Raw genomic sequence first — 18,037 nt, forward strand, 5'->3', positions numbered from 1 at the left:
GCCTCGGGGACGGGCGAGGCCGGGCGCGGGAGGAGGCGGGCGAGCCCGGCTCGGGTCCTGCGACTCCCCCGTCGCCCCCTTCCTCCTCTCGGGGCGCCCTTCGAAGAGTCCTGTCCCCGCGCCACGGCCCTGCCCCCGCCGCGAGGCCCCGCCCTCTGCCCCCCCTCGCCGCGAGGCCCCGCCCCCTGGCCCGGGGGCCTGGATTCCCCCGCCCCGCGGTCGTGTGTCCCGGCTGCGGCGTCCACGTCCGTCCGCAAGCCGGGGACCCCCGGCGCGGCGCCATGGCCTCGGAGTCGGTGAAGGTGGTGGTGCGCTGCCGCCCCATGAACCAGCGGGAGCGGGAGCTCAACTGCCAGCCGGTGGTGACGGTGGACTCCGCGCGCGGCCAGTGCTTCATCCAGAACCCGGCCGCCGTCGACCAGCCCGCCAAGCAGTTCACCTTCGACGGCGCATACTACATGGACCACTTTACTGAGCAGATCTACAACGAGATCGCCTACCCGCTGGTAGAGGTGAGGACGCCCGCGAAGCCATCTCCGAGGACTTGCTGGGCAGAACTTGGGGCCACTCGGAGGGGTTCAGAGGGACAGCCCTCCCCCTCAGCCGGGCGGGAAGCGTTCTTCTGCAGGTGGACAGCAATAGGTTAGGCTGAAGACTTGTCCAGGCAAGAGACAGCTGGGACCAGCCCACAATCTGTCCAGGTCTACACTGGCCCGCATTCTTCCAGCCCGTTTCCCACAGAACTCCTGCCTCCTAGACTGCTTGCCCTCCACCATCACCTGAGAGCTTCAGGACTTCTCTAAAAGCTCTAGCCACTTCCCCCAGCCTCCCCCTCTTCTCCAGAGAGCCCTAGGTCTCCTCCTCCCCACCTTCCCAGGCCATGGCCTCTGCTTTCTCCCCTCAGCATCCAGAATCCTCTCCCTCATCCTCCCTGCAGCTTCCCAAGAGGCCTGGCAGGTACAAGCCTATGTAGGGGTGGGGGGAATCTCACTGGTTCCCTGCTTCTGCAGAGAGAAGGCTGCTGACCTGGCCTTGGTCTTGGAGGAATGGAAACCTTTACCTTTGGTCATCTTCCTCCTTGGCAGTTGAAGAAGAGGGAGGCACCAAAAGTTTCTGGTCCTTTATATGACTTTCACTCTTCTCTGCACTCTCACACTAGGTGGCTGGTTGGACTCTTCATGACAGGGAGGCTCACATTTCACAGATGGGGAGACTGAGGTTTCTGGCAGAGGCGGGGCTGATATCTCCTGGCCAAGGGTTCTTTCCATTCTGCCAAAATCTCCATAGCTGTCCAGCAAGTCACCGGTTAAGTGAGATAGCACAGGTTGTTCCAGGAAAAAACGGGAAGTTCAGCAAGTACCCTCTCTCACCTGTGAAGCTGTGCATTAGGAGAATCTGGGAAATCTTGCAGCAAAGAAACTTTGACTTAATTTAACCCGGCGTTTCCAAAATGTGTTTGCCCATGGAACCTTTTTTTGTGTTGGCTGGCAGGTCAGTTAACACCCCCCAGAGCACCTCCTTTGGCCACCTCATGTCTTCTCCCAAGACTTAGTCAAAACCCTTGTGAAGGTGGAGGTGTCCTGGGGCCCAAAGCTCCCCAGTGGCCAGGGCGTGACTGGAAGTGATGCAACCCTCCCCACGAGGTGGTCCCAGGCTCTGGGAAAGGCCAGGCTATCCTGCCATCCTAGACTTCTAGGCTGGAAGGGACCAGAATGGGTCATCTGGTCCAGCCTCCCTCCCCCATGGGATCCTTGAATGTCCACCCAGTGATGAGAGCTCACTCTTCCCAGGGCAGCCCATTCCACCTTTGCTTCTCAGCTCCTAGACGACCGTTCTGCACAGTGAGAGTCAGCCTCCTTGATGCTCTCAACTGCCTGCCCTGGCTCTGTCCCTGGGGACCCACTGAATATGTCTGCTTCTTCATCTAGGGGTGGTCCCTCAGAGATCTGAGGATTCCAAGATTCAGTTCTCCTTGGCCTTGCCTTCTCCAGGGCCGAGATTTGCTCATGGGTCACCTCCTCATCCTGGGAATAATTCCCCTGAGCAGGCCTCCCTTGTCAGGGTCCCCAGGAAGCCCCAGCCCAGAGGGGGAGACACTAAGGAGGCAGTGGCCACATCAGATCTCTCCTTCAGCTCTCACTTCTGTCCCGTGTTCACTGCTCTGTGGGATCCTCTGTCAGACCCCTGCCTCTGGACATCCCACAGAGCCTCAGACTCCAGTGACATTCAGTCATTTTCATTCATTCAGGTAACAAATAGTATCTCCATAACAGATGCTGTCCTAGGCATGGGGAGCGTTGCTCTCAAAGAGGCGTGGCCTCTGCCCTCAGCGAGCTTGTGGTCAGGTGGAGGAGCAGCTAAGCTAGTAGCTACAATCCAGGGTGATGAGTGGGAGGAGAAGGCTGGGTGACTTTGGCAGCAGAGAAGATGCTAGCAAACCTGGGCTTGGAGGGGATGGGAAGGCAGGGAGGACTTCCTGGAAGGGTGAAGCCAGAAGGCTGAGAGGAGATGGCCAGGCAAGAAGGTAGAGGAAAGGGCCTTCCAGGTGGAGACCAGCTTATAGCATTTGCTCTTCACCAGACTCTGTGGATGTATGTAGAGCTGGAGCCATCATTCCTGATGAGGAAACTGAGGCCTGGAGTGTCACAGAATAAGTTAGGGGCGGCTTTGATTCCTAGCACAGTGCCAGGTCCCCATGTTCCATCCTACCGCCTCCCATTAAGTGAGAAGCATGCAAACCATTTTCAAAGCACAGCTCAGTGACTTGGAGCCAGGAGTAGCTGCACCCTTAGGCCAGGCGGCTGTGTGTCTGTCCTGCTGGACTCTGACCCCGTCCAGGAGGCCTCCTGCCCAGGCCCTAGTGCAGGAAGCCCCTAGCACTTAAACTGCCCCTTCCTGCTTCCCTCCCCCCTCCCCTCCCCCTCTCCCCTTCCCTTCTTCTCCACCCCTTAAATCCAGGCTCTGTTTCTGATCTTCTCTGTTACTGGGTGACCTCTTCAACTCTCCTGTGTCCTGTCCACCCCAGACCTACCTTTCAGCCAGCTTTGCATGAGCTCCTCACCTCCACGCCTGGCCCGCTGCCTGGTCTATGGGCTCTTTCCCAGACAGTGGCTTTGCCATCTCCATCCTTTCCCTTCACACCCGTGGCTTTAGAGTCACCTCTGATGACCCACCTCCCAACCCACCCACCCAGGAGCCAGATACCCTGGTATCTACCGTGACCAGACCAAGGACAGTGGGCCTGGTTTCCAGAGACATTGATGTGGTACAAGCCATAGAATTAGGACCCTGGGTGGGACAAAGAGCTGCTCTTTTGGGAGAGGGCAGAAAGGGGACATACGTTAGGCAATTTAGCATGGATATAGTTTATTTCACCTTCAACGGCTATGCATTTATTTAATGTGAAGTAGAAAAGATGTCGAGCACATCTAACCTGCAATGCAGTTTCGGGGGAATTATTGCTGCGGAGTGACACCAGTTAAAAAGAGAGTCAATGAACAGTTTGATTTCATGAAAATCATTTAAATCATTTAGTAAATAATAGTAAAGGGGACGTGGCAGAACCTGGGGTGAACAGTGTCTGACGCCCAGGACCAGCTCCATGTGTGTGCACGTCCCTGGGTCTGGAGGTATCAACTGATGGGTGAAGCATTTTGGGAATCTTATGTTTTGCCTTAAAATGCACGTGAAGTTGTCTTCTGCTTCACTGCACAGCAGCACTGTTCTGCAGAACTTACTGCAGTGGTGGAAATGTTCTGTAGCTGGGCTATCCCATTAGGTACCACTAGCCACATGTGGCAGGTGAGCCCCTGAAAAGAGGCTAGTGCTACTGAGGAGCTGACTTTTAGTTTTATTTAATTTTAAGTTAAATTTAAGTAACCCTGTGTGGCTAGTGGCTACCACGTGGAATGTCACAGCTTAAGAGCAGTGTTTTCCAATACGGATGTCACATGAGCCACATACTTACTTGGAACTTTTCTAGTAGCCATTTTTTAAAAAGTGAAAGGAGACAGGTGAAATTAATTTTAATAACACATTTTATTTAACCCTATAATATCAAAAATATTATCATTCCAATAGAACATGATAATAGATACTATTATGGCTTAATGACTATTAGTGAAATATTTTACATCTCTTCGTCATACTAAGTCTTTGAAATCTGGTGTGTTGTACGCTTATAGCACATCTCAATTCAGGTGTCAAAAGTTCAAATGAAACACGAAAAACAAAGTTGCGTTTAATGAGAAAATATGTTACACCGCTCCAGGTTTTAAATGTAAATCACTTAAAATAAATTCAGTTCCTCAGGCGCACCAAGCACACTGGTAGTGTGGCTGGTGGCTACCCTACTGGACAGGGCATATAAAATATTTATTTTTATATCGAATCCCTTCTCCATGTTGGGGTGACAGTGATACTCCAGGCACTGCCCATGTTGTCCCTGGGGCTTCGGGTGACCCCAGCTATGAGGCTCCTGGTTGGTGACTGGTCTACCACCGCCTCTCCCCCGCCTCAGGGGCTCATCCCTGTGTGCAGCTCCGGCCCTTAGGGGAGCTGCAGGGACCTGCACGGCTGTCAGTGTTTCCTTGACAAGGGAGGGGGTGCTTGTCCAGTTCTGCCCGTAAAAGTGAGGCCTGTCTCTCAAAGGAGTGACTTCTGGTCTTCCTTCCCCAGCAGTCCCTTGGAATAACAAGCCCCATGTTGATCTCCAGAGTGGGCCTTTTTTGGGGGGGGTTAATTTTTTTTTGAAGTGTAGTTGATTTACAATGTTAGTTTCAGATATACAACAGTGATTCAGTTATCCCTATACATACATACATATTTTCTTTTCATATTCTTTTCCCTTGTATGTTATTACAAGAAATTGAGTGTAGTTCCCTGTGCTGTACAGTAGGTCCTTCCAGGATGGGTCTTTGCTGTGGAACGAGGTGCAGATGCTACCTGGGCCCTCAGGGGCCTGGGAGCAGCTCTCTGGGCCCACGTTCTGACACAGGATCCCCCTCCCCCATGCTAAGGTCTGGAATCTGTGACCTCAGGAGCTGCACGAGGGCAGGGACTGGGGTGTCTGCCTGGTTCATGGCTCTGTCCCCAGCCAGAGCACAGTGCCCGGCACAGAGAAGGCAGCCAGAACCTGTGGAATGAATAATCGCATCAGTGAATGGAGAACGCCTTGGGGGATGCCACCCGGTTTGCCTCTGACTTCTGCCCTGCTTCATCTCCATCCTCCTTGCCCCAGCTCTCAGCCTCTCACCTTTCTGCATCTGCCTCCTCAGCCTGGAATGCCTTCCTCTCCCAGCCACCCTTTGAGCTCCCCCGTCTTCCCCTGACCTGCCCGGGAGCTTTGCCTGGCTCTTCCCGCACCTTCTGTTCCCCTTCTTTGCTCTCTCTCTCTCCTTGCCTGCCTGAGCTTCTGTCTCACATACACCCTCACCTCGTAGGAGAATCCTGTGTATACATCCATCTCCCCCATGTTTCAGGCAGGCAGTTAGGGAGCACCCACCTCTGTGCGCCAGCATTTCACGTGCCGGTGTGTGTACACCTTGCAGCAGCCTCAGAGGAGGTGCTGTTCTTGCCCTTTGTTACAGGTGAGGAACCTGAGGCTCGACCTGCCCAGGTAAACACAGGCCAAGGGCACACAGTCGGTAAACGATGGTGGCCAGGCTCTGAACCAGACACAGGACAGTCTCCTACCCCACCAGGCAGTGACCTCCTGGAGGACAGGGCTGTGCCATATTTATCTTGACACGGCCCCCACACCCACCCTAGCCCAGTGCCATTGCGGCCGGAGCCCCAGGGAGGGGCCCTGAGTCTATGAGTTAGGAGGCAGCCCTGGCCCGGCCCCGAGCCCGGCCGCGCTGGGCCAGCTGAACATCGGGGTTGTGGTCCATCCATGCAGGGCGTCACCGAGGGCTACAATGGCACCATCTTTGCCTATGGCCAGACGGGCAGCGGGAAGTCCTTTACCATGCAGGGCCTGCCGGACCCGCCCTGCCAGAGAGGTATCATCCCCAGGGCCTTCGAGCACATTTTTGAGAGCGTCCAGGTATGGGCCTTGTGGACAGAAGGGCCAGGGCGGGTGCGTAGGGCTGGTGGGCTTCCCAGAGTGTTACCATGAGTGGTCCCAGAGCAGTTCTGGCCTGGGCATCCATTGTGGGATGCAGTTACCACACAGGTGAGCAGAGGCAGGCTCTGGTTTCTGAAGATGTGATGGGAAAAGAACTTAAAACTGAGAAAATTCTACCTTCTGGTTCCATGTTTTTCTCCTGCCATTTTTGGATTGTAACATTTCATTTAACGTTTCACATGGAAATGATGACCCAGAGCGCTGGCCCGAGAAATGATTGTACCAAGCATAGCTTCCCTTTTAAGTGGGCAGTTGCTACAGACCAAACCTTGTGCAAAGGCCTTTGCAAAATCACCTCACTACTACCTTGGCCCAGGAGGTAGCTATAATCCTCATTTTCAAGCCAAGACTTGGAGTCCTTATGGGCTGGGCCTGGACCAGTTATCCAAGTGTCTAGGCTGCAGGTGAGACTTGCCCTGGTGACCATTCATGACAACATGTAGAAATTGCTGCATCTGGGAAATGGCAAAGCAGGGACTGGTCAGCTGCAGCCCATGGTACTGAGCCTGGGACTCACTGTGATGACCCATAGGAGCATCGAGCTGCCAGGGATCACCCGGGGCCAGTGCTTGGTCCAGGCCTCGGTTTCTCTACCTGAACAATGGGGAGGCCGCTCCCATTTCCGGTCCCATGAGGCTTGTAGAGAGAGTGTGAGTCCATAGTAATATGAAAATGACGCCACTCTAAGAAGCTTGAGGGCCCAGTGAGCCGGAGAGGAGAGGAGAGCCTGCCACGCAGGTGGGGCCAGGTGTGGTTAGGGATGCCTCTCCCCATGACGTCCCACCTCCTGCTACGATGTCCTCCCGTGATGTCCAGGCAGCAGGTGCTCAGGTGTCTTTGCTCTCCCCGTCCACCCCTGCAGTGTGCAGAGAATACCAAGTTCCTGGTCCGGGCCTCCTACCTGGAGATTTACAATGAAGATGTCCGGGACCTGCTGGGGGCTGACACCAAGCAGAAGCTGGAGGTAGGTGCAGACCTGACACGGGCAGGTGGGGGCTGGCGGAGGGGAGGTTGGCACCAGGTGGTGCTCCCTGAGAAATGTGGGGACGGTATCCTGAGGGCCCAGGCCCTCGTTCAGACTAGAGCAAGAAGTTTTGAACTTGAATTTTGGGGTGTTCTCAGAGTCCGTGATGCTGCGGAGGGGTTAATGGGCCTACCCCCAGCGCACAAAGGGAGGTGGGCCTTCCCTGGAGTAATGCCACCTCTATCTGTTGAAACAGTTGGAGTTCGGTGATAGATTTCGTTTTCATTCCACTTCTAAAACACTATTTTGAAAAATTCTAAGGGTCTTTCAAAGCTGAAAAGGTATTAGTGATGATCATTTATTGAGCACTTACTGTTTACAGAAGGCTTTAGACACATTATCCCGTTTAATACTCCCAGTCACCTTTCAGGTAGATACAGGTTTCCCTCACTTTCGGAAAGTAGAGTGCACCTTTTGTAAGCAAAATGGTGTAAAGACAAGGGTATCCCCTGCTTTCCGAAATCCTGTTTCCGCTTTGCTTTCATGAAAGACTGACATTAGTACAGTAACGGCTTTTTTTGTAAAAGTGAAAAATCCACTTCGATTTCTTTCTAACTTGAACTTTCGGAAAGTAAAGGACACCTGTATTATTATTGCCAGTTTACCGATGTGGGAAGGGAGGCTCGGATGGATTAATTAACTTGCCCAAGCTTCACACGGCAGTAAGTTGGCCGAACCTTGTATTGAACCCAGGTCTGTCCGACATCAAGGTCCTGCATCGCAAACATCCCATTTTACTGCTGCAGATGGGCTCAGATTCTGGGACCTTGTCCCCCTCTGAAAGGCCTCTGGTGTGGGGGTGCCCACAGACCGATGATATGACCTCATGAGGTTGTTGTGAGGACTGAGAAGAGTAACGTGTGAGCAGCTTAGCAGAGTGCCAGTGCACAGTAGGTGCTTGAGGAGCTGTTTCATAGGTGCGCTATTTCATGCCATTGGAATTCTGAGACAGGATGGTGAATATGACCTGGGGGTTGCAAAGTGAATAGATGGATAGCTCATGACAGAGAAAACTAGGGCCGGCCCAGCTGATGACTGAGCATCGCACACGTTTCGTAAATTGTCCTCAGTCTCCTGAAAGGCTGGAATCAGAATGAAAGAACATCATTTCCCAGCTGGGAGAAGCGGAATTAGATGCTTCGAGGGTTTTATCAAGTTAGGCAGAACTTGGTGGGGGAGGGTCTAGCTCATTGGTAGAGCACATGCTTAGTTTAGCATGCACAAGATGCTGAGTTCAATCCTCCTCTAAAAAAAAATAAATAAACCTAATTACCTCCTCCCCCCAAAAAATTTTTGAAAAAAGATAAGCAGAACTTGGCTGACCCTTTGGGAAGCCCAGTGAGGTCAAGTGACCTTCCAGGACTGGACTACCAGCTGGTGGCAAGGCTGGACCAGGTCTGGGACCCTTGGGCCTTTACCTTAGTGTAAGGTTTGGCTACATCTCCTATCTGGGACTCTTTAAATGCTAGGTGGACCAGGTCAAGTCCAAGGAGGAGCCCAGTGAGGGGAGGATCACCCAGATCTGTGGCCAGAATGCTGGTGGCTGCCCCCAAACTCTGGTGCTTCTTATCTGACCAAGCAACCAGTGGACCCCCCAAGGGGCCAACAACCAGCGGTGGAGGTCAACCTACCTCCTTCAGAGTCAGAATGCGTGAGCTGGGGGAATACCAATCATCAGTGAGCATCCCCAGAAGTTGCTATGGAGACTCCTATGAGGAAAGAAGGCTGGGGAAGAGGAGGTACTTACCTGAGGCCACTGGGTTAGGAAGCCAGAGTCAGTGTTGGACATTTTCCGTGGCCCAAACTGCCTAAACCTCCCCAGGGCACAGGCCTTGATAGCCATGGGGAGTGGGGCAAAACCAGATAAAGGGACTGCTGTTGATGCCTCCCAGTCCTCTGGACTCTCACTGGCCTCTGGATTGGACCGGATGTTGGGATCGCCTGGTTCTCACCCCCACCCCGATCCATGTAGGGCAGTGCTGTTTCCCTGCTCAGCTCCAGAGCCCCTCACTTGCCCCCAGGCCCCTCACTTGTTCTGGTTTCATGTGGAGGGGCTGTGAGTTCCTCTCTGACCGACAGCCATTGTAAGGCCCAACTGAACAAGTCAGACCCTATGCAGCAGCTGTTTTGAAAAAGCTTGTTCGGTTTGGTCATATGGTGGAAAAAGGTACTTAAAATTTTGAGCCAGAAAGACCCTTAGAGGGCTTCTAAGTCCAGTCCTTTTGTGGTACAGAAACTGAGTCTCAGGGAAGGGAAGGGACTTGGCCAAAGTCACACAGTGAATTGCCAGTAATGGTGTTGGTACCAGAAAGTTTGGGATCTGACTGGTCAGAACTTTTCCGGGTGGGCAATACAGGAAATTTGGGGGGCAGTGAGAAGCCAGTAATGGGGTTCCATTCGAGGGAGGGACATCCAAGGATTGATTCATCCATTAAACAGAGACTTACTGGGAAGACCTTGGGGTGCCAGGTTGTTGCAGGCCCACATGTTGTGGGCTCCCCATCTGGACCAGGACCGGCCCCCAGGCCCCTCCTCAGCTCCTCACAAACACAGCGGGACTTTGCCCTTTCTGCGCAGGAGCCTCCAGCCGCCCACCTGGAGTCTTTCCACTGTTTTCTCTATCCTGGAGCTGGAGCAGCTGAGTCATAGCTCAGCCCGCAGACAGGGAAGTGGGGAGAGGAGGCAGGCACATGGAGCTGCTCCCACATGTCAGCCCTGAAAGGCCAGCCTGCAGCATCAGGGGCCCTGCCAGCGGGCACGGGGGCAGCAGGGGCCCTCCTCCACTTCCTCCCCTAGAATGGGCTCTGTTACCCAGACCCTGAGGCCAAGGGCTGGCAGCTGCAAGCACTTGTCCCAGCTGAGCCTCAGGCTTGGTGAGCCAGGCTGCCTGGGGTTGGGGACACTCCCCATGGATGCTCGGGGCTGTCTTGGAGGAGGTGCTACTGCGTTCTCCTTAAACCTCACAACAGCCTTGGGAGGCACTGCGGTTCTTATCCTTTATTCTGGAGGAGGAAACTGAGGCTCAAAGTGCCTAGGTAAGATCCAGCCCGAGGGCAGTCAGTAAAGGGCAGAGATGGGATTTGCATCCAGGTGGCCAGGCTCCACAGCACAGCACAGGGCCTGGTAACGCTGGTAATTAGAGGTGGTTAGGTCAGCCAGGGCCAGCAAGGGATTTAGGAAGCAGATTACACCTTCTCCCCCCATCCACCTCGAACCACTATCATAGAACCCAGCTCAGTACTGGGCGGTGGTGGTGGGGCCCTCAGGTGCAGTTGGTTCCTGCAGCAGCTGTGTGGGGCCAAGATGCAGAGCCCCCTCCTCCATGGGGCCGTTTTCTGTCTCTGGACCAGCCAGCCGTGGTCATGTGCTGCACGCGTGCCAGCTGCATCCCAGCTGGTTGCCATGGCGACTGTGCATGGCCTTTCATCCGGGAGGAGCAGTTACCAAGGAAAGCTGCGGGGCACAGCTGGCTGCTGTCAATCAGAGTGTGGGTTGGGGCAGGAACAGCCAGGGAGGGGCGGAGGAATCTAGCAGATCGTGAGGTGAGGGGAGCAAGCCCTCCTGGGCTTAAAAATAGGGTGGGTTGGAGACCCCTACCTGAGGGGTTGCCTCCCTGCTCTGCTTTCCTGCTGGAAACATATATCCTTCTCCTCTTGGTATCTGTGTTCACTGAACCTCCTCCCCTCCAAGTACCCACAGAACTTCTTTTAGATCCATTCTCTTAATCTTTACAATGATCTTGTGGAAATAGGATCTATTATCTTCATTTTAGAATGAGGAAACCGAGGCCAAAGGAGGCAAAATGACTTCCCCAACTCAGAAGTCACAGAACCAGGTTTCTAACCCTGGTCCTGTCTGACATATAGTGATATTCCTCTATAAGGAAACTGCATTCTCCCTGAAGCCAGGAGCAACCGTCCACTCACCTGCATGTGCCAGGAAGGCTTCTAGGTTCCGGGAGTGAGGCAGTGACCAAAACAGCCCACTGTCCAGGCATACAGCACCCCAAGCTGCCTTCAAGCCCTGCTGAGTTTGCAGGGTCTCCTGCTTCTGTCCTTTGTGCTCCGTCCTCATAGCCACTTCTGAGGTCAAGGTCGGCCCTTTGTCTTATCAAACTTCAGCTACTCCAGGAGGCTGCAGCCTCTCTCCAAGCCCTGCCTCTGGAGTCTTCCACTGCCTGTGACCACTGTGCTGCCCTGCCGTGAATAGCTGTGTGACTTTCAGTGGGTTCCTTAACCTTTCTGTGCCTCAGTCACTTATCTGTTCCATGAAACCCAAACCTCAGTCTGAGTCTGGCTCTTTCTCCAGACTTGGGCAGACAGGGCAAACCTGAGCTTACCACCCCTGCCCCCCAACCCTCCCTACTCTGCAGCAGAGCCCCGACCCCACCTAGGACCCTGGAGCTGCCCGGGGCAAAGCATCTGAGCCTTCTGTGGCTCCGACCAGCAGACAGATGACTTTTGTCCTAATTCATTCTGCTTTTGCCAGAGTGGCTTTATTTCCTCTCACACTTGAAAAATATTGCATTTCACGGCTCTGTGTCAGCAGTAAAACAGCTTGGCTGCCTGGAGAGCGAGCAAGGAGCAGTCAGAGAAATTAATTTGCTTGCTGCCATCACGCTGAGGGCTGGCTAGTGGGAGTTCCGGGCAGCAAATGACCCTTCACCTGCTGTGATCCAGGGATCTGGGAATGGGCCCGTTGCCTTGGAGCCACAGCAGAGAGGGGAGCAGAAGCCACATTGACAGGGCAGGGGAGATGCACTCAGAGCCCTTAGGTGAATAACTACAGGGCCAGTCCCTGGGGCACTGAAGTGCCCAGACTGGAAACCATCTTCACAGCCACAGCACAGCAACAGTGAGGATAGGGGCTGGTACTTGTGTAGCACCTACCACGTACCAGCCACCGCACCGAGGACTGTATGGGCTCCAGCATCCTCGTAGTAGTTCACCTCCCTAGGAGATAGGTATCTCATATCCATTTTACAGATGTGGAAACTGAGGCTCAGAGAGGTTAAGTTACTGGCCCAAGGTCCCACAGCAAGGAAGAGACAGGGGTGGGTTTGAGGCTGGTTCTCCCTAGAGCAAACTCCAGGCCTGTCACAGGGAATTTGAGGTGTCAATCAACCTGGCAGGGGGGCCGAGTTGGTCAGAATTGAGCCCTTCCCTCGGGTTCCTTGGGGATCCCTGACCCGCCCCTCATGCCCGCAGATGAAGGAGCACCCGGAGAAGGGGGTGTACGTGAAGGGGCTCTCCATGCATACGGTGCACAGCGTGGCCCAGTGCGAGCACATCATGGAGACAGGCTGGAAGAACCGCTCGGTTGGCTACACCCTCATGAACAAGGACTCCTCCCGCTCCCACTCCATCTTCACCATCAGCATCGAGATCTATGCGGTGGGTAAGTGGGGCCAGGCGGGGGCAGATGGGGGACCGGACCACCTGTGCCAAGCTGGGTGCCCACTCCTGGTAGCCCAGACCCTTGACCTCTCAGAACCTCAGGGGCCCCATCTGAAACTGGGAAGAAATGCTGGGATTGCCTAGAGGAAACACAAGAAGATCCTCCCTGCGCCAGGACCCATGTTTCCGGGATTAACAGCATTAACAACAACAGTGATAACACTGGTGGCTGCCATGAGTACTTACCATGTGCCATGCAGTTTATGTGCATTAGCCCACGTGCTCCTTCCAGCAACCCCATGAGATGGACACTAACATCATCCTCATTTCACAGGTGAGGAAATTGAGGGCGCACAACTAGAAAGTCTCCGGGTGGGACCTCTATCACAGGGGTCTGTCTGCAGAGTGTGTGCCACCCAGAACCCTTGGATTCTCCTCTTCCTCTGTAAAGCACTCTACTCCTGAGTCCTGAGTCCTGAGTCCTGAGTCCTGACTCTTCCTGACGACTCACTGAGAAAGGAAATCATTTATAGACGCTGTGCAAGGACTTCTAAGTGCTTCATTCTGCTTAAACCCCACGAAGGTCCTAGATGCAGGCATTATAATTCCTACTAAGAGATGAGGAAACGGAGGCTCTGAGAAGTCAAGTGACCTGCTTGTTCAAGGTCGCACTTAACAAGTGCTTCAGGGTACCGCTTGGCAGAGCTGGGATTTGAACCCAGGTTTCTCTGACATCTGGGGGTTTTTTTGCCAACACTGCAGCTGCCTCCAAGTTGGTGGTTCACCATGAACAGAACCAAGAGCAGTGGAGCAGGAAGCAGCCTCAGCCCAACTATGAATATAATTCTGGAGAGATCCCAGTCCAAGGTCAAGGCCTGGGTTGATGGGCCCTCCAGCAGCACACTTACCCACCTGTGTGGTGACCTGGCGCCAGGCCAACCCCCTGGTGCTGGCTGGGTCAGGGTCTCGCCCAGGGGTGCTGATGTGGGGTGGTCGCTTCCTCATACAATGATGCTGTGGGTTGGGGGCAGGGACTGGGGCAGGTGAGGACAGATGAGGAGGGAGGAGGAGAGAGTGGCCCTGTGCGGTGCCTCTTGGTCTCTGCAGAAGGGTTTGAAGGCTGAGGCAGGCTGCCTGAAAACAGACTTTTAAACAATTTGAAAGATGTTTATTATTTTCGTTATAAAATAAGTTCAACAAAGACATTTAGGACTTAGAGAAAGGTAGGGGAAATTACTCATAACACACTAACTGTTGACATTTAAGCATATGTTCTTTTGGTCCTTTTTTTCCCTGTGAAAATTTTAGACACAACTGAAATCTTACGCTCTATAGTTTCTTCCCCAAGTTTCATTTCTCATGCTCCCTCTAAGCATTTCCCCACATCATTCCTGCCTTGTCTTCCTGATCGTGGGAGGTGACTGAAGGCCAGTGCATCACTCACGGCCCGCCTCCAGCCAGCCCTCTGCAAGGTCTTAACACTGTTTCCGGTTTCCGCAGTGTTGTAAATAATGCCATGATGAACATCTTTGTGCACCAAGTCTTTTTCTGCTTTTAGAGTCATCTCTTCAGATTAGAGTCCCTGGAGCAGGCCTCCTGGAGCAAGGGTACAAACCTGTTTAAGGCTCCTGGTACGTTCTGCAAAGAGCTTTCCAAGTCCCTTCTTCCTGCTGCTGCTTAAAAAAAAAAAAGCCCAAAGAATTAAGCCCCTTACATGTCCAAACCTCTGCTGGGTGCCAGCCAGACTTTTAATTTCTTTACTTCAGGTAGCGGTGCTCATGGGTGAAACTAGGGCCGATTCTGGTTTCAACCAGCAGGAAACTGAGGAAGCCCCGACCCGCCCCTCACCTCATTTGGAACTGTTTATGGTGTTGTCTCATGACAGTAAGAATTATTAATAGTACTGAGCGCAGCAAGCTATCATTTAAGGCACACTTGCTGTGTGCCAGGCTTGCCCCTGAGCTCTGCACGTCGCTGTGACATCCTCACAACAGCCCTTCAGGGTGGGTCTTAGGTTCCCACGTTACTGCGAGACTGAGGCTTAGAGTCGAGGGAAATTAGTCCCCCGAGTTTCACAGCTGCTGAGGGATAGAATCAAGATTGTCCCCCTCCCAGGTCTGGGGCTTCAGAACCTGTGCTGTGAGCCCCCAAGTTCCTGCCAGTGCCGGGCTCCCGTCACCCACAACACCTGGTGCCTGGCCAGCACGGCCTCGGTCACCACAGAGCTAGGCTCATCCTCGGGGGAGATGACGCCTGCTGTGTGCTGGGCCCTCTGTGGACTCTGTTAAGACATGCTGTCTGTCTGTTTACTCCTTCCAACAACCAACCCTAGTGGGAAGCTGTCATTAGTCTCACTTTTTGAGGTGAGAATTGAGGGTCAGAGAGGTGCATGGTTCTGCCAAGGTCACACAGCAAGTAGGAGGTAGGACTTGGGTGGGAACCAAGCCCAAGGGTCTTCAAAGCCAGTGTGTTTTGCATTGACGGCTAGAGCTCTTTGGTGACCCAATCATTTTCCCTCACCCCTGCCACCCTCACCTTTGGTCTCATGGAACTCTGGTGGCAGCCATAGGAAATCCTGCTGCGCTCAGAGAACAGTCTGCACCTGCCAGCCCCTGGAGTCAGGCAGCCTTGGGTTCTGATCTTGGATCCACCACTTAGCAGCTGTGTGACCTTGGGCAAGTTAAGTACCCTCTCTGAGCTTTCTCATCTCTGACGTGGGCACAATCACAGCACCTCCTTCATGGAACTCCTCTGCAGCTGAAATGAGACCCTCAGTGGGTGGTGAGCATCCGGAGCCTGGTGGATAACTGCCCTCCATACCACAGGGGCCTCACCCTCACCCCTCTGCCTGGTCTGTCTGCAGATGAGCGGGGCAAGGACCACCTCCGGGCGGGCAAGCTGAACCTGGTGGACCTGGCGGGCAGCGAGCGGCAGTCCAAGACGGGCGCCACAGGGGAGCGGCTCAAGGAGGCCACGAAGATCAACCTGTCGCTGTCGGCGCTGGGCAACGTCATCTCGGCCCTGGTGGATGGACGCTGCAAACACATCCCCTACCGGGACTCGAAACTGACGCGGCTGCTGCAGGACTCACTGGGCGGCAACACCAAGACGCTGATGGTGGCCTGCCTGTCGCCCGCCGACAACAACTACGATGAGACGCTCAGCACCCTGCGGTACGCCAACCGAGCCAAGAACATCAAGAACAAGCCGCGCATCAACGAGGACCCCAAGGATGCCCTTCTGCGCGAGTACCAGGAGGAGATCAAGAGGCTCAAGGCGATTCTGGCCCAGCAGCTGAGCCCCAGCAACCTGTCAGGTGGGCAGCGGCAGGGGGTGCCGGCAGAGAGGGCCAGGATGGACAGATGAGAAAGCCTCTCTCCCTTTGTTTTCTTGCCTCTGGTTTCCCATCTGAGAGGCATGGAAGCAGTGTCCCACCTCCTCTCAACTTCACATTAGGGTAGCTTTTGAACAGTCAGGGAAGCCCTGGCGGGTGATGGCCCAGGTGCTGGCCGATGCCCCAGGAGGAGGCTGGTCTACCTAGCCTGGCCCATCAGCTGGAGGCTCTGTCACCGGTTCCCTGCCTCCGGGCTGCACATCCGCCATCCCACCTGTCTGCCTGTTGTCTCAGTGGCAGGGTCGTGATATTGTGCTGCTGAGCAGTTGAGTGACTCACCCCCACGTCCTGTCCCCACTCCCAGTTAGGCACCGTGAGATGGCAGCGCTCACACCCAGGCGTTTGGCTGTCATCTGGCAGGTGGAAACCCATACCTGGGGCTTGGGCCTGCAGGACCTGCAACTGAGGGATTCCAGGGTTTTCTTGATCTGAGAATCCCTTGGGGAAGGGAGCCTGAGTCCATCTATCCATTCATCCACCTCCCCACCCACTTTCCTCTCTATCCATCCATTCTACTCACCCATTGATCTACTTCTCCACCCATCCGTCCACCATCCATCCACCTGTCTATCCATCCATCCATCCATCCATCCACCTACCCTTCCATCTACACAGCCACCCTGCCACCCATTCCATTATTTGTCCATCTACTCACCCATCCATCCATTTAATCCACTCTCCCATTCAACCATTCTGCCCACCCACCCCATCCATCCTGCCCTCCACATGCTCACCTATTCATTCACTCAATCCTGTCATCCATCCCTTTAGCTGTCTTTCCGCTCACCCACCCATCCGTTCACCCAGAGTTCACTGAGCACTCTCTCTGTGTGTGGACCCTGGGGACGCAGAGATGAATCAGATCCAGGCTCTGCCTCATGATGCCCTAGTCTCCTGGGGAAGAGGGACCCTCCAGCAGAATATCGTGTACCTCTGGGGCAGAGAGCTGTACAGGGCACTGCAGGGCAAAAGGGAACGTGTGGCCAAGTCTGTCTGCGGGTAGGGTGTGGTTGGTCGGGGAAAGCTTCACAGAGGAAAAGGGGTGAGGGAGTAGAGTGTTGGGGAATGAGAAGTCTCCCTGTTAGACAGGGTGGAAGTGGTCAGTTTGTGCAAAGATGCACAGAACTATAAGGGGACCTACAAGTAGTTCTGCCAGCTACCTGGGGAGTCGGGTAGTGGGAGATGGCCAGATAGAGGTTGGCAAGGGCTGGAATGGAGGGAGCCTTGAACACCATGATGAGGGATTCCACTCAGACAATCTGCTTTCCCCCTCTTTCCCTCCTTCCCCCCTCTTTCCCTCCTTCCCCACCCCTGACCCTGCTCACTTCCAAGATCGGTGAGGGGCCTGGGACTTTTCCTTTCTGACCTCCTTTTTGCTCTTGCTCTCTCTTGCTCACTCTGCTCCCGCCTCGTGGCCTCCCAGCTGTTCCTGGAACAGTCACAGCCCCTTCCTGCCACAGGACCTTTGCATGCACTGCTTCCTTCTGTCTGTCCACAGGATCTCTGCCTGCCTCTCTTCCTCACTTCCTTTGGATCACTGCTTTCCTCATACCTTGTCCAAGAGGCCTCCCCTGTCCACTCATTTAAATTGCCACCTTTCTTCCTGAATCTTAATTTCTGAGCATCCTCCTTGCTTGCTTTCTCTTTTTAGAAAGTGTCACCTTATAACATGTTATGCATTTTGCTTGCTTTTCTTCCCCAGTTGAAAGCAATCTGAGTGTGGAGTCTTGTCTGTTTTGTTCAATGCCAACCCCCACCCCCCAGGGCCTGGAACATGTGGGTGCTCAAGAAGTATTCGTTGGATGAGTGTATTAGAATTTTACACAGAGACGTGCTTGACAGAAGTTCAGTGCTTTGAAGTTTGTTTGAATGAGGACATAGTTGTCTTTTTATGGATTTCTGCTCAGTTCCTGCAAACCACGTGCACCTTGGTCACAGCCCCTCATTTCTGTTTTTCTCCCAGCCCTGCTGAACAATCAGGCACCCCCAAACCCTGTCCAGATTGAGGAGAAGCCTCTGTCCCCACCTGTGATCCAGCATGACACAGAGGCGGAGAAGCAGCTGATCCGGGAGGTGAGGCCCTGAGCGGGTGGGAG

General features: G+C 54.0%; 1 protein-coding gene across 14 annotated transcripts in view; it reads left to right on the plus strand.

The window, feature by feature from the left end:
* The first annotated feature begins 154 nt into the window (after window positions 1-154).
* KIF17 (kinesin family member 17) overlaps window positions 155-18,037 on the plus strand; it is a 40,679-nt gene continuing 22,796 nt past the window's right edge. For 4 of the 14 annotated variants that reach the window (XR_012079444.1, XR_012079446.1, XR_012079445.1 and 1 more), the window contains exons 1-6: window positions 155-512; window positions 5,900-6,046; window positions 6,990-7,091; window positions 12,359-12,548; window positions 15,411-15,863; window positions 17,905-18,014. Coding sequence is in view for 10 of the 14 variants with exons in the window: in XM_072975216.1 (XP_072831317.1) it covers window positions 282-512; window positions 5,900-6,046; window positions 6,990-7,091; window positions 12,359-12,548; window positions 15,411-15,863; window positions 17,905-18,014 (1,233 nt within the window). In the remaining 4 variants the exon portion in view is untranslated. Of the gene's footprint in view, window positions 513-5,899; window positions 6,047-6,989; window positions 7,092-12,358; window positions 12,549-14,105; window positions 14,179-15,410; window positions 15,864-17,904; window positions 18,015-18,037 lie in introns of those variants that run through there. The other 10 variants (XM_072975214.1, XM_072975217.1, XM_072975218.1 and 7 more) reach the window with 8 other exon arrangements.

The sequence above is a fragment of the Vicugna pacos genome, chromosome 13 (genome assembly GCF_048564905.1).
Source record: "Vicugna pacos chromosome 13, VicPac4, whole genome shotgun sequence".
Classification (NCBI taxonomy): domain Eukaryota; kingdom Metazoa; phylum Chordata; class Mammalia; order Artiodactyla; family Camelidae; genus Vicugna; species Vicugna pacos.